Source organism: Coturnix japonica, chromosome 11 (genome assembly GCF_054131305.1).
Source record: "Coturnix japonica strain WE chromosome 11, WE-NBRP24, whole genome shotgun sequence".
NCBI classification, from domain to species: Eukaryota; Metazoa; Chordata; class Aves; order Galliformes; family Phasianidae; genus Coturnix; species Coturnix japonica.
In genome coordinates, this window is record NC_140673.1 from 14497621 (window position 1) to 14514894 (window position 17274).

The 17274-nt window shown below is 37.3% G+C and overlaps 1 protein-coding gene across 2 annotated transcripts in view; it reads left to right on the forward strand.

Moving 5' to 3' along the window:
• Positions 1 to 17274, forward strand: part of TGFBR3 (transforming growth factor beta receptor 3) — a 106559-nt gene that overhangs the window by 55118 nt on the left and 34167 nt on the right. For both annotated transcript variants that reach the window (XM_015870365.3, XM_085511338.1), the window contains exons 4-5: positions 3134 to 3271; positions 15198 to 15381. In XM_015870365.3, coding sequence (XP_015725851.2) covers positions 3134 to 3271; positions 15198 to 15381 — 322 coding nt within the window. The remainder of the gene's footprint in view (positions 1 to 3133; positions 3272 to 15197; positions 15382 to 17274) is intronic.

Genomic DNA, 17274 nt, shown 5'->3' on the forward strand with positions numbered 1-17274 from the left:
ACTACATTTTCATATGTAGCTGTATGGAGCTGAACACATTAATTTCCAATGGGGTTTCTGGGCAATGACTCACATGAATATTTACTAGTATGAATTCTGCCAGAGAAAAAGCTAAAAAGGAAGGGAAAACTTCTAGTTAGCTCTTCTGCTATTGATTAGAAACACTTTGTTGGTGGTTTGGAAATATCCAGTACCTTTCTGTTAATATATGCAGTGTTTAGAAGGTGCTATGCACTGTCTAGACATTTGAAAAAGAATGTGCCCTGAAGAGCACACAAACTAAGATGAGAAAGGAGGAAAATGTGGCTGGGAGAAGGGGAGCATCATGTCTAACTCAGCTGATATACAGGTTCCTGGCTGGACAGTGGAGGCACTCTAGCAGAAATTACTTGTTTTTTTTTCCACAAGAGCACTTGATTTGCTCATGAAAAATTAATTTTTGGATTAATGTCTTATAGATTTTCTTATGGATCAGCCTGCACTTTTCATGCAGAAATGTAGAAAAAATCCATTGTGGGACAGAAGTTATGCAACAATTCCAGCCAAAGGCATTCATAGATATACCACCACTTCTGAAGAACTTTATTTCCACAGACACAGTATTTTCATAGGTGGACATAATCATATATCTATGTGTTATATACATACTTGTAATGGCAACAAGGAAATCTAATAGTAGATCCAGTTGCAAACAGTCTGATTTTCTCTTTAAAGTGGTATGTATGTTTTCTCTTCATGCTCCCCCATGCCTCATGTGACCAGACTAACAGGCAGAAGTCTTCACACAGTCTAAAACATCTGTCTTGTCTGGTAGGTGTTGGCTTAGGATAAACCTGTTTGATATCAGTTGAAACAGAGATGCTTCTCCATTTTCTAATTACCCAAAAGATATGGCCTGTCTCTGAGATGAAGTGTTCAGTGTGTTATGTTTCTTATAATGGTTTGTTTTTAAAATATACCAGAGATTTTAAATAGCAAGAATTTTGAAAATCTCTATTGGAACATCTTCTTTTAATTAAATCAACATTCTGATATAAATACAAGCAGTGTGCAAACGTAAATGGTGTGCCCCAACTGGCCCATATCAGGAGATTGTTAATATTTTTCTATTCTTGGTTATTTAAGTACAGAAACCTATATAATAGCTCACTTCATTAATATTTACATTAGCCTGAGCTTAGTTTGGGATCAGAGGAAGCCAATTGTCATTTGACTATGAAAACGTAGCTATGAATACATACAATAAGATTGGAGAAATGCAATATTCACCGCAGTTAGTATAGGAGATTTTTTGTTGGCAGGTTCAAGTTTGTCGAGTTTATGGTCAGGTGTACTTTACGCCACTTGGAACTGAAAAAAATATCAGACTAAAATTTGAACTTGCTTGCCAGATCAGCACTGTGAAAGATAAAACTTGGCTGCTTTGGTAGATTTAGATTACAGTATTTGTATTGCTTTGCAAGAAAACTATATTACATAACCCCAGAACAAGGTAATTATGTTTAATTGTTTAAATGGCTTGTTGCTAATTAGTCGAGATTACAGCTGAAAAACCACAAGAATTAATGAATGCTTTTTAATAGTGGTGAATTTAATAGCAGTTTTAAACTTTTTCCACCTTTAGCTCTTCCCATTTCTAGATGGAGCAACCAACCAAGTGGGAGACTTTTAAAAATAAAGATGTTTTTTTCTGTGTGGGTTTTTTTTTTTCAGCTATCAGAAAGACTTTCACTTTATAGCCTGATATAAGCAGTTTTCATAACTGAGATCATGACTGCCTGATATCTGAAGTCTGTGTCATTTTCTGTTACCATTCAGTGTGCTGATGTCCTGCAGTTTCCTACAAGGAGCTATTTGAAAACAGGAAGAAATGCTGGGGAGTTGCTTAGCCTTTCTGCAGTCAGTTAGCATTGCCCAGCATGCACTTGGTCCTGAAAAGAACAAATGTTATTTCTTCAGAGCAAATGTGCAGGTTCAACCACTTGATGATGAAATCTCAGTTCTTTTTTCTTTCTCTGAAAACTTCTTAAGCAACGATGGGCATCTAATACTCAGTTTGGTTTCTAGCTTCTGTCTAGTTAGATGAATCTGCATTTACTTTAATAGTAAACTGGTATTTACCACTGTGTAAGAGTAATACAATAAACAATGCATTTAGTTTCTCTAGCAGGAGACAAAACTCGTTCTGAACTACCTGTATGCTCTGTATTCTGAGCCACCCTGAGTTCTGTGGTTGTGCTTGTTCAAAGAGCTGTGGTTCTTTGTCAGGGAACCCACCCTCAGTCTACGACTGAGATGTAATCTGGTCTTCTTAAAGTGTGTGCTATGTGATCTCCTAATGCTTTCTTTCAACAAAGCAGAATGTATAAATACATTAAATGCTAACTTGCTTAGTAAACTTACCAGTGACTGTAATAATACTGTGATTTCACTTACAAGTTCTTGTATACTAAAAACTGGCAGAATGTTCTTCTTGCATTGAATCTTGCCCAGCACTGGATACTTTCTCTAAGGGCAGCAGCACTGACAGTGAATGGTACTGGGCAGGAAGGGGCTTCCAGAAAAACAAACTGGATGTTTAAAAAGTCACCTCTTAGCTTTTCTCACATTTTTGATGCTCACTTTCCATTCACCATTTTTGTCCATGATGATAATAAGGATTTTCTTCTGTTTTGTGTTTGTTTAGTTTTATTTATTTTGCAGGTTAGATTTATGCCCTAATAGTGTAAATAGATGAGGTTTTGTACTCTAAGCCAGCTTTGTAGGCTACCATCAGAAACTGGAGTTTTCTTTGCTGCTCTTTTTATCTCCTTGTTCTCCAGCTCTCAGCTTAGTGGTTTGACCTTTTGCGTAAGCTATTTTTCATCAGCATTTGCCAAGGTTTTCTTAAACACTTTAGCAGTGCTTTGCAAGCATAGAGCAGAAATGTTAACTATTTCATTCTTTATTTTATCTGTACTCTCTTGACTAACTTTTTTTTTGGGAAGTAGTTTGTCCATAATCTTGGGTCAGAAGGTCTGAATGCTGTGAGCAGTAATGTATATAAAAGTGACCTCTGATTCATTGTTACAAATTCCCCTTTTGTTTTGAAACTTAGAATGCAGAGCTCATGCATTTCTTTATTTCTCTGTAGGTCACATTACACTTGACTCCAATTTCATCAGTGCATATTCACCAGAAGCCTCTGGTGTTTCTTCTCAACTCGCCTTTGCCCCTGGTTTGGAAGCTAAAAACAGAAAGACTGGCACCTGGAATCCGGAGAGTTTTCTTTGTAAGTATATACGGTCCTCTGGCCTGCTCTGTATCACAGCTATTTGTCACACAGAACACAGAGTTAATGGCATTCATTTGGAAAATTTTTAAACATACGTTTAAAAAAGGCAAGTTAACAAGAGGTCAAGTTTCAGCTTCAGGCTCTGGGGAACAGTTAGGTGGTAGGGCAAAGCAGTTTGGAAAAAGTACCCAATTACCTGTTATATGAATTCAAGTAAAAGAAACCAAAATTGCTTTTTTATAATCTGCATATTGGGTAATTATTAACACCAGAAGCAATTCCAGTTCAAGAAGTTCTGAGGTTATAACAGATTGCCTGTCCTGATTTGAAGTTTGATAAATACAGTGCAAAAAACCCTCAAAGCAATGGGAAATGTTAGGGTGAATGCCAGTTGTGTGGTCTGTGAACAAACAAAAATTTATATGTATTGAGTTGAAGATATGTTTGTTTCTAATGAAGCTTGATCTATTGAAATGACCAAACTAAGACTAGAATGAAGTCATTTTTATTTCTCAGAAGGACTGGAGCACTGCTTATAATGTAGGATCCAAATATTACCTAGTATTTGTAAATCATGTCCATACAGTTTGCCAGCACATTCAAGTTTGCTATTTGTAGTGAAACAGACAAGTTGTTTGGATTAAATTTTTGATGTGTGACATCATGTCTAATCATGAGTCGTCGTTATTAAAGTTGCAGCTTTCTCTATGTTAACTCTAATTGCAGAACTAAACTTGATTATTTTTAGCTTTGTCCTTATAGGGTTCAATTTTGCTCTTCCAGCATAGCTGACTGTGGTAGACATTTACTCCTTCTGCACTACCTGATGGGAGGGAACTCAGGGGTGTCACTGTGCATCAGCAGGAGGGGAAGATGCCCTGTGCTGCAGCAGTTAGCGCACCGGGAAGGGACATTTGTCTCTGCTGTCTTGGTATAATGGTGACCCCATAAAGTTCTTTAAGAGTCCTGTTGTTCACAGGGTACCAAAAGTTTTTCTGGGATTGATTTCTTTTTCCTTCCATCAAGGTACAACAGTAGGAAGACCTTTGGTCTTTTGGCCTGTGAAGGATTTGATCCTGTTCCCAGTGCCATTTGTTACTGGCAGATGTTTTAAATACAAAAAGAATATTGCATTTTTTTTAAAGGTGTTCTCAGTTTCAATTTTTCTCATTAACATTTTGGAGACTCTTAACTGTTATCTTCTTGATGACTGTTCATGGTATGTGCCTTTAACACAGCCAGCACAGTTCAGATCTGCTCAGAAATTGACTGAAGATGATGATGATGAACAGCAGTATGATAAGAGTCCTCATTCTTCTTCTAGCCAAAAGAAACAGCACCTTTCACCAGTTAATCAAGACTTAGTCATATTTTTAGTTTAGTTTTGATCTCCTCCTGCTGTTACTATATCATCACTCCCATTTCATTTCAGCTAATTTGTTTTCAGCCCTCTCTTCTCCTCTCTTCAGCATTTTCCTTCTTCCTTTGCCTTGACTTTGGAATTGAAGAGACTCTGCTGAGAGCCATCAATTTCTGCTCAGCAGATCATGCCAGTGTTCAGACTGTGGCTGTGCTGGACTTGCTTAGCTTGGCTCAGTGGCCTGCAGTAAGGCACAGGAACAATAGGAATGTGCCTAAGGCCTTAGCTGCCAAAACTATATGATTAGCCAAGTGTTTGCTTCAGAAAAGTGCTTCAATCACTTCTGACTCAAAGCAGACCTGAAAACAAAAACTGTCTTGAAAACTTGAGCAGCAGCAGTCATGATTTGTGCCAAAAAAGACATTATAAGTTTGTTTCTATCTCTTAGAAGGGGTTCATCAGCCTTCTTATTCCTCGTATACCAGTTTCTCAGGAGTTATGACTTGCGTTAGCTGGCTGAACATCTTAACCTGCAGTAATAGACTATTGCCCTTCCACAGTTCCACTCAGCTCAAAAAGATACATATGTTATTTTTGAAAAGAAGCATATAGACAAAACAAAACAAACCACACAGAATCATGTGGCACAGAAAACTATGGGAAATGGAGAAAAAATATTGACTTGTGGACAAGAGTACCGCCCCTCAAAGAAGTAGACTAGCCCTAGTTTGGCAGCAGAGCTGCTTGCATGTGTTAGGCCATGCCACACTGCAGTCACTAGTGCAGCCTCTGACTTGAAGAAGCCACCTGCCTTTTCGCAGAGACAGGGGGTTTTATTTCCAGTTATTATGGAGCAGATGGATGTAACTCTTCTACTCTCCCTTCTTTCTTACCAAAGCCCTCAATAAGTTCTTGAGAATTAAGCTTCTGTGCGTAAATCACAGCCTGAAGGAGCATGGGATGCAGAATTGGCTTCATTGGCTCATCTTGTTTGAAAATACTTGGCTTATACATGTACTTCTGCAGTTACATCTTGTTCGCTCTCCTTACAAAACAGTATTTTGAATCATAAAGTATTTCAAATATAAAAATATGTTTTGATGTCTGTGAATTCTATGCTCAAAACAGGAATGTGTGTCATGCATACCATAGGAGTGTCATAACTATTGTGTCTGTCTCTATGGAAGCCTGAGGCATGATAATCATTGTCTTTCCAGCCTCTCTTTCAGACATTTCATACAATGTGTTCATTCACAATTTTATTAATATACTGCATGTAAATTGTGAATTGCAGTGTTTTATTGATTGAGCCTAGTTAGTAAGTAAAAATGTTTAATTGGCAACTTCTGGGACTTGTTAGTAATAAAGAAAACTCTCCTGGAGCCAAGTTCTGACTGTTTATTTCTTACAATTACTAACCATTAAATTTGCCCCTGTGTAGCCCCATAATAAAGTTTTTAAGTCATTACAGGGAAGTTATTTGAATAAATCAATACACAAAATATATTGAAAGATCAAAAGCTATTTCTAAAAAGGTAGGTAACTCTAGAATATGAGGAGATAAAATAGCAATCTGTGAAATGCTGTTAGTACCCTTGTACAGGTGGAGAAAATGATGTTTGCTGAGCTTAAACAATATTTCTGTTGCAGCAGAGAGTAAAACTATGGCTGTGTATTCTTGGTAATCCTTTTTAGAAAGATACTCTGCTCCCCTCAGTCTGAATTCGTTGTTTGAGTTTCCCCTGCAGTGAGTTAGTTGAAGACAACAAAGATAAGTGGTCTCAGATTGCTTGCAGATTGTTATTTTTTTAAATTATTTTATCTCTCCATCTATATGCATGGAGAAGAATGAAAAGATTTGAAGCTTGTGTCAGCGTGTACTCAGAAGACAAGTAAAGCATACAGTAGTATTACTGAGTCCAGAGTTCACCTTCTTTCCATGTAGCTAAAAGTTTGGATTGTTGTCTTGGGTCAGGTCCTCCATTAAGCAGAAGTTTAAAATGAGTGGTGAAGAAAATCTGTCCTCCAGGCACATGGTTAAACTGTAGAGGAAAGTAAAAAGTACTTTGAAGATTATTATTATTATTTTTTCCCACAATAGTGCAATGAATGGAAGCACAGTGATGCTTACAGTACTTTGGAGCAAGGCATCTGGGATGGTGCTTAAGGAACTTTTTTACTTGTCCACTGCCTTTGTGTTGTTATTGTGCTGATTTCTGCATCCATAAACCAGACAAAACATTAGTGAAAAGTACTAAGAAAAAAATGTTTGTGTCTCAATAGAAACTAACTTAAGATATTGAAATAATAATTCTTTTCCTGGTAGGTTCATTTGTCAGTCGTATAAATGCAATTCTTGAATTCACTCTGAACTGCCTTGAATTGCATTCATCTGAGTTAGTCACTCTCTATACTGACAGTCAAAAGGCACTGAATCGTATTAAGAAGGGAGAGCTAGTAAATAGAATAAGTGTTCTGTATTCTTAAGTCAAAAGTGGTGCAATAATGATTATAGAATCGTAATGCTTTGTTTGGTATACATAATATTTCAGTGCTGTGTGAGATAAGGAGGTCAGTTGTGTCTCAATAGCCATATTTTAGTGCACAAGTGTTCTTGTAAACTACAGATAATCCTCTTGTGCTTTGCATGCTTTTATTTGAAGTACTTATATAGAAAATAAACTAGAAAACAGATGCTATTCCTGAGCTTTGACTCCTGTTGTAGCTGAGTTCTCTTTGGTTACCTGAGATAAAGCAGAAGGGTGGAAGGTGATTGCTGAAGTTGTGCAAGTGCCAAAAGGGCAAATTTCTGCAGGAGAGTTACAGAAAGTACATGGTGACTGTGTGGTACTGTGTTAATATTGCATCTGGCTTAGACAAGATTATTTTCAAAGAGTCTATGTGAGTTATATATATCTTGGTGGGTTAAGTTGGTGGTGCCAGGAAAATTACTGTGATTTTAGTACAGCAAGTCCTGAGTTTATTCTCATGATGCTGAAAATCAATATGCCTAATTATCATGGTATTTCAATCTGAAAACACCTGGTATGTGTCAGTGCGTGAAGTCTGTCTGACCTAACTCATTGAAAATCACCACTTTGACTACTGATGTATCTAGTCATCTTAGTCTGATTGGATATTATTACATGTCACAGAAATGCAATAGCTTGGGGACTGGGCCCTTTCTGTTGGAGAGTTCCTGGCCAGGACCAGCAGCCCTCTGTAGGAAGAGCAGCATGCAGATGGGAAGGTCTCCTTAGTTCAGCAATGGGAATATTTAGCACCTGTGCTAAATACTGCTTTTTTTTTCAGTAGGAAGTAATGCCAGAATTGTACCGGAAAGAGGCACTGGCTCCCAGTACATCTTCACTGGGGATTAGCCCGGTTAGATTACAACAGATCTCAATTTTATGTAAGCTAGGCAACACCTGCAGAAAATACTTCTACCTTTGATCTTTTACAGGCCAATTTTGCAGAAAAACCTGACCAGACTTTTCCCACCACCACACTTTTAAATTTCTGTATAACAAAATAATTTCCTCCCTTCCCCTGAAGTCATTATTTCACTCCTTCCCTAAAAGCAGTTTATTAAGAACATGCCTTGGCAGAAAACCAGAAGGTTTATGAAGCTGCCCAGAAAGAGGGTTTTGCAGATGCTGCTCACTAGCGATTTCTCTCTTCAGATTTGTTAGCTTTCTCAGTTGCTTTTATAGCCCAGGAACATCCTTATTGGACAAGTGAAACTAATCAGAATTAAATGAAAAAATGGACCAAATCCTTTTTGCTTTCCTGAGAGAAATCACTGTTAGAGTAGGTTCCTCACCTCCACCTCCCCCTAAAAGTCTTGAATATCTACTTTATACTTTTGCTTATAGTGTTTGGTTAAGAATGTGGTGCTTCAGCTTTTTCTCTGAGTTTGTTATTCAGGTAATTGGCTGAATAAAAGTTATGGATGCGAAAGCACTTAAGAAGTGAATAATTTGAGAAGAACTTGGTAAAATGGAGGAAGCAACAGTAGTAAAAATAAATGCAAAACCAGATCATGTGCTCTTGTCTTGAGATTTGAGGAGGAAAAAAAAAAAAAAAAAAAAAAAAAGCTGTAAAGAAAATAAGTGATAGAATGATGAGTTTAATTATTTGTCATTTGTGTATTTCTAAGAAGAAAAAGGGATGTTCTTATTTAATCAGCCAATAGCTAATTTATTCCTTTTGCTTCATGAAAATATGGCTCACATATTTTGGGTCTCTGCCACCAAACCACAAGCTGCTCTATGGTTTGCACTAGATTTTGGATGACTGACAAAACTCACTGAAAAACAAGTGCTATTTGTTTTCCTGTGCCTAGTATTTAACGGGAAATCAGGAGACTAAGTTTCCAATCACTTGCTAAACAGACCCAGATGCGAACTGAGTGCTCTGCTAGAAGAGTGAGAAAGGATAGGAAGTGCATGACTAGTGATAAATTTAGTACAAATAGTAACCTTTCACTATTCAAGGTAAAATGCTGTAGATTTTCAGTGTTGTATAACAGCGTGAAGAGGAATTTAAAAGGATGATTACGTTTCTGCAGAATCCCGGGTTTATTTTTTTTTGCTTGAATCTTCATAGTTCTTCAACTTAGTAGCAGGAAATAATCTCAGATTTACCCTTTTCCACTTGGCAGAGTTCATACTCCCCCTTCCTCTTTCCATACCATTTCCGTGCTTTTTGGAAGGGATGTGAAAATACCATTGAGTGTCTAATTAAAAGCACTGTTTAGTAAACAGTAACTTTTATTATGTTTGTCACAATAGTAAAATTCCTCAGAGACTTTCTCATTTGGCCTGATTCACCTCCGGACAAAATCCTGCTTTTCTAGTCTGTATAACTGTTTTACTCCCAGAAATTTTAGAGGCTACGTATGAGAGATGTTCTTGGCAATCAGCTGGAAGGATTTTGTCTTAAGTAGAGATGATAGAAAATGACAGAGTGCTTAATACACGTTTAGCAGTGATGCATCATCTACATTCAATAAAGTGGAATGAGAGCACAATACTTCTAGTAAAGCATCTTTAAATACCTGGATTGTTTTGATTCAGAAGTTTCTTCGTGAAATGTTAGAGAATTGATATTTTTTACTTATGAAGCTAAAATATACTTAATGGCAAAAAGTTCTCTGGTAAATACTGGATGAGGCTATGCAAGTCTATGTGCCTTAGTTTCTCCTTTAATGGGATGGTCAGGCCCTGTTATTTTTTGGAGCTTGGTTTGCTAAGGCTATCACAGTTCATATTAGGTTCTCTCATGTCCTGGGTGATTTAAGCCATTTTTCAAAACTCAGGCTTCATCCTTGGTGTTTCATTAAGCTTTGGGGGTGGGGAGGATGTCTTCATGGGTCATGGCTCCAACAAAGCTTTGTGTGCATCTTGGGCTATTACATTAAATCAAATTGCAAGAACAAGGAAAGAAATAACATTGTAGCATTGGAGTGGGCCCATTCTGCTCTAGGCTGAAGTGTCTGGACACAGATTCCCGTGCTGATTTTTGTCTCTCCTATATTGTTATAGTTACTTCCTGTCCTCACTTGCTTCAGCTGATGGGGGTTTTGCTAGTGGAAGTTCACAGAAGCAAGCGGCGCATTTTGGCAGACTGTTGGTGTTAGTGACGCAGAGATAATAAATCATAACAGGTTGTTATTGAGTCACTGATTCCAGTGGAAAATATAGCTACACTTGTCTAGATATGCTTTAATTCACCCCTTCTCTCCAACTGATAGATTGAATCTAGCTTGAAACTAAATCCCTGAAAAAGTTTATGCTACCTTATTTTGTTAAGATCAACTCAATGTGTTGAACCTATTGAGATGGTGCTAGATTACTGTGAGGTGAGTGAACGGTTCCCTGTATATGCTAAACTCCTTCTGAGCCCTAAACTTTGGGGACAGATTTATCCTTCATGTCATTATTTATTTATTTATTTATTTTTTTCTTTTTATCATGATTCTTCCTATGGTGGTTTCAAAAGTTGTGCTTGCTTTGATGTGCTTTCAACTTAGATGAAAAATTTCTAGATTTTCTATCTAGATGCATATAAACTTGCAAGAGAGATCCCACAAGGTTCTAATTCCTATCAGGTCTTTTGATAGTTGGTGAACTGAGCATCTCTTCAGAAGCAAGCAAGCAAGATAATGCTGTTTCTTTCACATTTGTTTTAAAAACAGTGAGAAATGGAAGCGGAATTTTGTCATGATTGTAAGTGGTCTTAAGAACACCAAACTGAAAATGGAAAAAAACACTGCTAACTGAAAGCATCTTATCTCTGTGGTTTGTAGGGAATAACAGAAAGCTGATAGGTGCTGCACTAATGCTGTTATGCTGCATCTTATTTCAAAAGCAGCCACTTACCAAGAAGGATTGCTCTCTTTGTGTTAGTTGTATGCTGCATGCCGTTTTTTTTTGAGCGAGAAAGGAAATATTTTTTTGAGTTTCAGAGTACCTGATATTTCTCCATTTGTGGCTTTGCTTTTTCTCTGTAAGGTGTCCGAATTGTGTCAAAGTACATTATCAAAAAACACGGAGTCCTGATTCTGTGTAGGCTGCTGTGAAAGTCAGTTCAAGATTTTTACTTCTTCTCTGAGTGGATTTACTCCTTTCTGACATGTTCTGCCACAAGTCTGAGGCCATCTAGAAACATGAAGGGTGCTGCTTTTCTTATGCTGATTTGTTTTCTTCTTTATGGATGGCTTTGTTGGTCACTTACGCTGCAGGGGCCTTGCTGCTTGGCTGTTGCTGTGAGGAGAGGGAATTTTTCATGCTGTGACACTTAACTTTGTATTCTGAGTCAGTTTCCAAAGGAGCCTGACTCTCTCTCAAGGTTAAATTACGCACTTGCTTCCTACTTGGGTGTTCTGAATTACAGGTACATTAAATACTTAAAATGTCATAAAGCAAACAAAAAAAATATCCCCAATGGATCAGGTTGAAAGACAAGGAAAAAAAATAAAGACACAGAACTTTAAAGAGAAAAGGAAATAGGTAAAACAAGAAACAGAAGTTGATGTTTTGAGTGGCTGTAGTGCTCATGCTTACCAGTGAGATGACTTATGGCTAGTTCTGAGGTGTTCCTTCCGACGAGCAGTAACTTGTGCACCTTGGCACTTACACCAGGTAGCAGATGTCCCAGGGTGCCTTGGCAGCACTGCAAGAACAATTTTTGTGAGACTGGAAAGTTTTCTTTTGAGACACATAAAGTTGTTTTCTTTTATAATTTTTTTTCTTTAATTTATTTTTATTTTATTTATTTTTCAGGATGAGAGGTCCTTGAAGTTTCTTTGCCTCTGTACAGTGCAAAGAAAATTCCTATTTCTCCCAGTGGTCAGCACTGGGGACCGCAAAGTTACATCTAGATAGTAATATGTGTAATCAAAGTAGATTCCTAAATATGTTTCATTGCTTGATAGAAAGCTCAGATTTTAGTAGCAAATTGCAAGATTCATTCCCCCTTACTGCGGAACCTTTTGAGCTGCATTTCTTGCTGTGTGACTGTGGATGCTATCTTTCGGGCCTGCAAACTGATTTTCCACATCAGACTTGGAAGTTCTTATTTAGCCTCAGAAATGTGGCAAAACATGTAGATGACCTCAGCAACAGGGGGTGTTTCTAGTGCAGTCATCTTTAGTGTCTGCACAACAACAGAAAGAAATAGAGCTGGGGTGCTTTTTCTACTCTGAGACCTCTGGAAGTAACCACTGAAGGAGGTGAACTCAGGAGATAAGAGCGAATGTGGCAGCAGTTTCTTAATCAACCATTAGGCTGGGTAATGAATGCTCATGTTAAAATTGTTGACATATTTCTAAGCATGTAAAGCGTTCTTTGGTTTGAATGCTCTGGCTGCCATGCCTGAAGTACTTCCAAGATGGCTGCTTTTGGTCTGTTCTGAAGAGTAAGCAGTTAATGTTCGAGGCAGGTGTTGAAACAGTGATGGTTGCCCTTTTTGGAAGAACTTCTTGAGTTCTTTCCAGAAGAACTAACATGCTTGGCCCACTTAACCTTGCCTTAGGTCCACGTAGTAAAAATCCTAACACTGGCAGGAACAGCAGAGCTCTGCACTTCTTTTAAAAACATAATAGTGAAACCATTTTTCAAGATGACTTCGGCATGTGATTAAGAATTGAATGATGATAAGCTTCATGTCTATATAAAGATGTTTACTATGTGATCATTAGTTGAACATGTTTGTGCCAGACTTCTTGGTGATTCTGCTTTTTGTCTCCCAGTTTCTCTCTAGGATAACTCAGAAATTTGGGTGTTCATTGATAGGGTCTGTCCTGCAGGAAGACATTTGTCTTGCCCCAGAATTATGCTGAATGTTTGCAAGCTCTAATTAGTAGCAAATGGAAAGCCAAGAGCTTTGAGGAAGAAACTTATCATTAGCAGGCACTTAATATTTCAAATCCTAGGAAGAAAATATAGTGAAAATGCATTATTGTAAGCAAATGCATTTATTTAGACAATGTTTTAGAACTATTACTTTTTTCCTCTTGAATTTTCCTCTAATGTCTTAGAAGGTTATGCTGATAATTTTTTTCTCTGACACTGACCGTGGAAAATGCTGTGACCATTATACACAGTGTAAATGAACACCAATTGCTGTTGCTCTTAGATGCACTGTAGGAATTTTTTTGAGACAGTTAAAGAATTTTGATTCCTGGCAGCAAAATGCTATTATCTATCCAATATACCTGCAAAATAATAACTGATGAAATTCTTAAATTCAGCAGTTTTTACTCACAGGAGAATTTTATGCTTTAGGCCAGGGCTCTACAAAGATGTCCCATGTGTTTGGATAGGAAAGACATCTTAGTTATGAGGTGCTACATAGGCTGTCTCTGCATGACCTGGTCTTGTGCTGACAGTGTCGTCTTTGTCCTGTATGACTGAGCACGCTATGAAATCCAGCATTAGGAGCATTATCGAGATGCTCCATGAAAACCAGTTCATGCTGTAACTGCTTCTAAGTAATAGAATTGCAAAGCCAGTACTATTTGCTAAGTGCTACTTTTTAAAGCTAAATGTGTTGCCATCTTTTCCTAGTATTACAGGAAAATTTCCTAGAAAATCCTAAATTTTCTCATACATAAGAGTCTGCTTTCTTATTTGGGAAGTATGGTATATTCTGTGTTTATGTTATACATTGTGTATTTGTGTTACACAAAATAAAGGTTGATTTTAAAGGAAGTGTGTTATGATGGTCATATGAAAAACAAATAAGGAAGGTTATTCAGAATCAGAACAAATATTAGTTTAAACTTTGAACGCTATTCTGGTGAGGGGAAAAAAGTCTTCTCTTGAGCAGAATGTAATACGTGGATAAAAAATGCCAACATAATAACTGGAAGCATGGGGAAGAACTTTTGAAATTCTTTCCATGCACCAAAGAACATAATTTATATGTCTGCTCAGACAAATACTTGTATCTGCTAAACAAGCTGATATAGAACATCACAAAATAGTGCTGTGAAGGGAGCAGTGGATACAGGAAAGATAATGGTTGGTTACTGTTAGTTCATTTTATCTAAATGGAGCCTGACTTCATATAATTTGTTTAAATAATTGCTACTGATAAGTTGTTTAAGAGGTTAGAGGGATACTTATCACCATTATCTTGCTACAGCATGTAAATAATAGTCAGAAGGGGTTGGTGATTGTTGCACTGCGCTTTTTGCTCTTTTGATCAACACTGTTACTTTTTGGTTCAAGGAAGTAATACACTTATTTTTTGACAAAGAAATCAAGTTTACTAGAAAGCCTTGATGTTGCAGCACTATATATTAATATTGGGATACTTTCTGCCTCCAGTCTTCTGTCTGACTTGTGCTCAGGTGCAAGAACTCATACTCTATAGTTTGACAATTTTAAGCAGTGTTTTAGTTATTCTGGTCAAGAACTAAGTTAATACAACCTATTTATAATGATTTTTCTAAAGATGCAAATCATCTGCTTTATATGCTAGATCAAAGCATTTCTTTTCTTATTCTAGGTAAAGCAACAGTGACTATTTCTGTCTCATTTCTTACTGTGTGTCTCCATTAGTCTTTTCACTGAGCTTGAACTCATGTTCTTTCTGATTTGGAAGTTACTTCAGTAGTTCCCAGGTTTATTGAGTTTCACATGCTTCTCTCTCTTCACTTACCTGGACTCTGTTGTTCTAACCCCCTCCCATTTCCCTGCTGTCTTCCTGCCCTCCCCTTCTCCTCTCATTGAGCCCATGTGAAGCATTATTATACTACTTCTGTCAGCAGCTCAACATCTGAGAGTGGTTCAGAGACCGTCTGATTCAGCTGCCATATGCACTCCAGCTGAGCTGATAGGTTGGGAACACTGTGCTGTTTAAACAGATACATTAAACTAAATAATCTCTGCAAATGAATCATTATGCAGATGTTAAAATGCATGAAATTTAGGTGTGAATTTGGAAGTAAGCTGTAAACGTGCATTTGGGTGTACCAGTTTATGTTGCTTAAATGGGCTACCTGTCTGTATGGATAAATGTACCACATTAAAATTATGTTTTTATTTCCATCAGGTGTCTTCAGGTTCCATTGTTTGGTTCGAGAAGGGAAATTTCTCTTTGTCAGCAGAAATGGAAGAAAAGAATTTTCCTGAGAGAAATGAACATCTGTTACAGTGGGCCCAAAAGGAATATGGAGCAGTAACATCTTTCACTGAACTCAAAATATCAAGAAACATCTATATTAAAGTAGGAGAAGGTAAAACAAAAAGAAAACAGGGAAACAAAACTTAACAGAAGTATTAGAACTTCTCAATCTTGAGAATAAATTTCCTTGTAGTGGTATTTAATTATTTTTTAAATTATTTTTATCGTTAAACAAACCTCTCATTTTCCAGAAATATGTTATGAAGGGGATGAGGCAGAGAAATAAAATCAAGTCTGAAGATCAGACATTAGGTTTAGTCAGCTTTCAATGGATTTTGGTGCCATAATTTTATGCTTATAAATGCAGGTACAAGGTCATTGGCTATATTCTTACAAGAAACAAGTACTCACATTTTAAAAGAAATATACTACTTATGGTGATTGTTTGGGTGCCTTCATGTACGAGATTGAAGTGGAGAACCTGAGGAGCAAGATTCCCTATCCCTGTGAGCCTGGCTTAAGGGAGCTGGGGAAGTACTCCAATGCCTGTGCAGCTGAACAGCATCAGAAAAATATAAAAATAGGAGTCTGTGCTGTACCTTCTGGCTTATGCTTACATTATCATGCTAAGGGTATCTTCTGCAGGAGGGTTGTATCTGAGCTGTTCTTAAACCATGGGTAATGCAACAGCTACAACTCTTTAATCACTGTGATCTTGGAATAAGGCTGTCGGTTCAGGAGAGTTTTATAAACTACTTGTCTTTATTCAATTTTTTTTTTTTCTAGAACATATATGGATAGCAGAAGAAATTAATCAGCAAAAGCAACTTTCCTTTTCTAGTGTGAGATGATGGGGGGGATGAAATTTGCTTTATTTGCAGGCATGGGATAAGATTTCAGTGTTCATTACTTAATGGCCTGTTTCAGTGTTCTAACTCTTTGAGGATATCATTCAAGTCTAGGCTAAACCTAAAACAATGAGAATAAAGGCTGGTAAAAGTGAATCAGAGCTATTCTTTGCACTGCAGCTAGAGATCCAGCTGTTTGGAAATAATAGATAGATAATAATACCTGATTATTAGATTTCATGAAGCATGAGGCTTGTCCCCCCAGATCAGAACGTGGCTGTGTTGGTTTTATCCCAAACTTGCCAATTTTCTACAGGATTCCCCTTCATGATTTTTGTTCTGCTTGGCACCAGTCTTGTATTTTAATGCCAGAAGATCATTCAGAAATACGTTTATTAGGTTATTAAAGTGCTCTTGAAACATATGTATGGGAGTAGTGGTCTCTGTGTTACAGAGATAAGCATTCAATTAGATATGTCAAAAAACAGATAAAATTGTTTGTTAATTTGCTCATCTCCAGTCATACTAAACAGCTAAATATGAGATCTTTGCATCTTGTTTAGATTGTATTTAAACAGTTTAATTAGGAGTTAAGTACACAAAATGGAACTTGGCAAGCAACCAACACCAGTTTCTGAGAAGGCTCCTACAAATGAGCTGAACTGTAACCATATTTGATTTAGACTTGAATTCTTGGCAGAAGAAATAAAGGGGTGGGGTGAAGTGGAGAGATCATGCATGTGTGTTGCTGGATAGGGAGAGGGTCAGTTCTTGAACTGTAGCAGTCATGCAAGGAGTTCTATGAAAAACACGTGGGATGTGGACCTGTTCTGCTTCTTTGCAGAATGAACAGTGGAATCAGTGAATTCCACAAACTACAGCGTATGCTGATAGGCAGCTCAGGCTTTTCCTACAAAAATCACGCTGTACATCAGGTATCCTCTGTTGCCAGTCTGTGAATTCACAGCTAGTGTTACCCATAATTTAGAGGAGGCTGCGTGAAGTCATTCATTGCTACGCTGCTGATATGGATTTTAATGTGGGTAGTTAAATGAATACTGCCATTTTATCTTTATTCAAGTTAGGAATATCTGAAATTGGAAGATGTAACGTTTTAGAAGTTGGTGCTCTAGCTTAATACAAGGAAAAGAAAATTC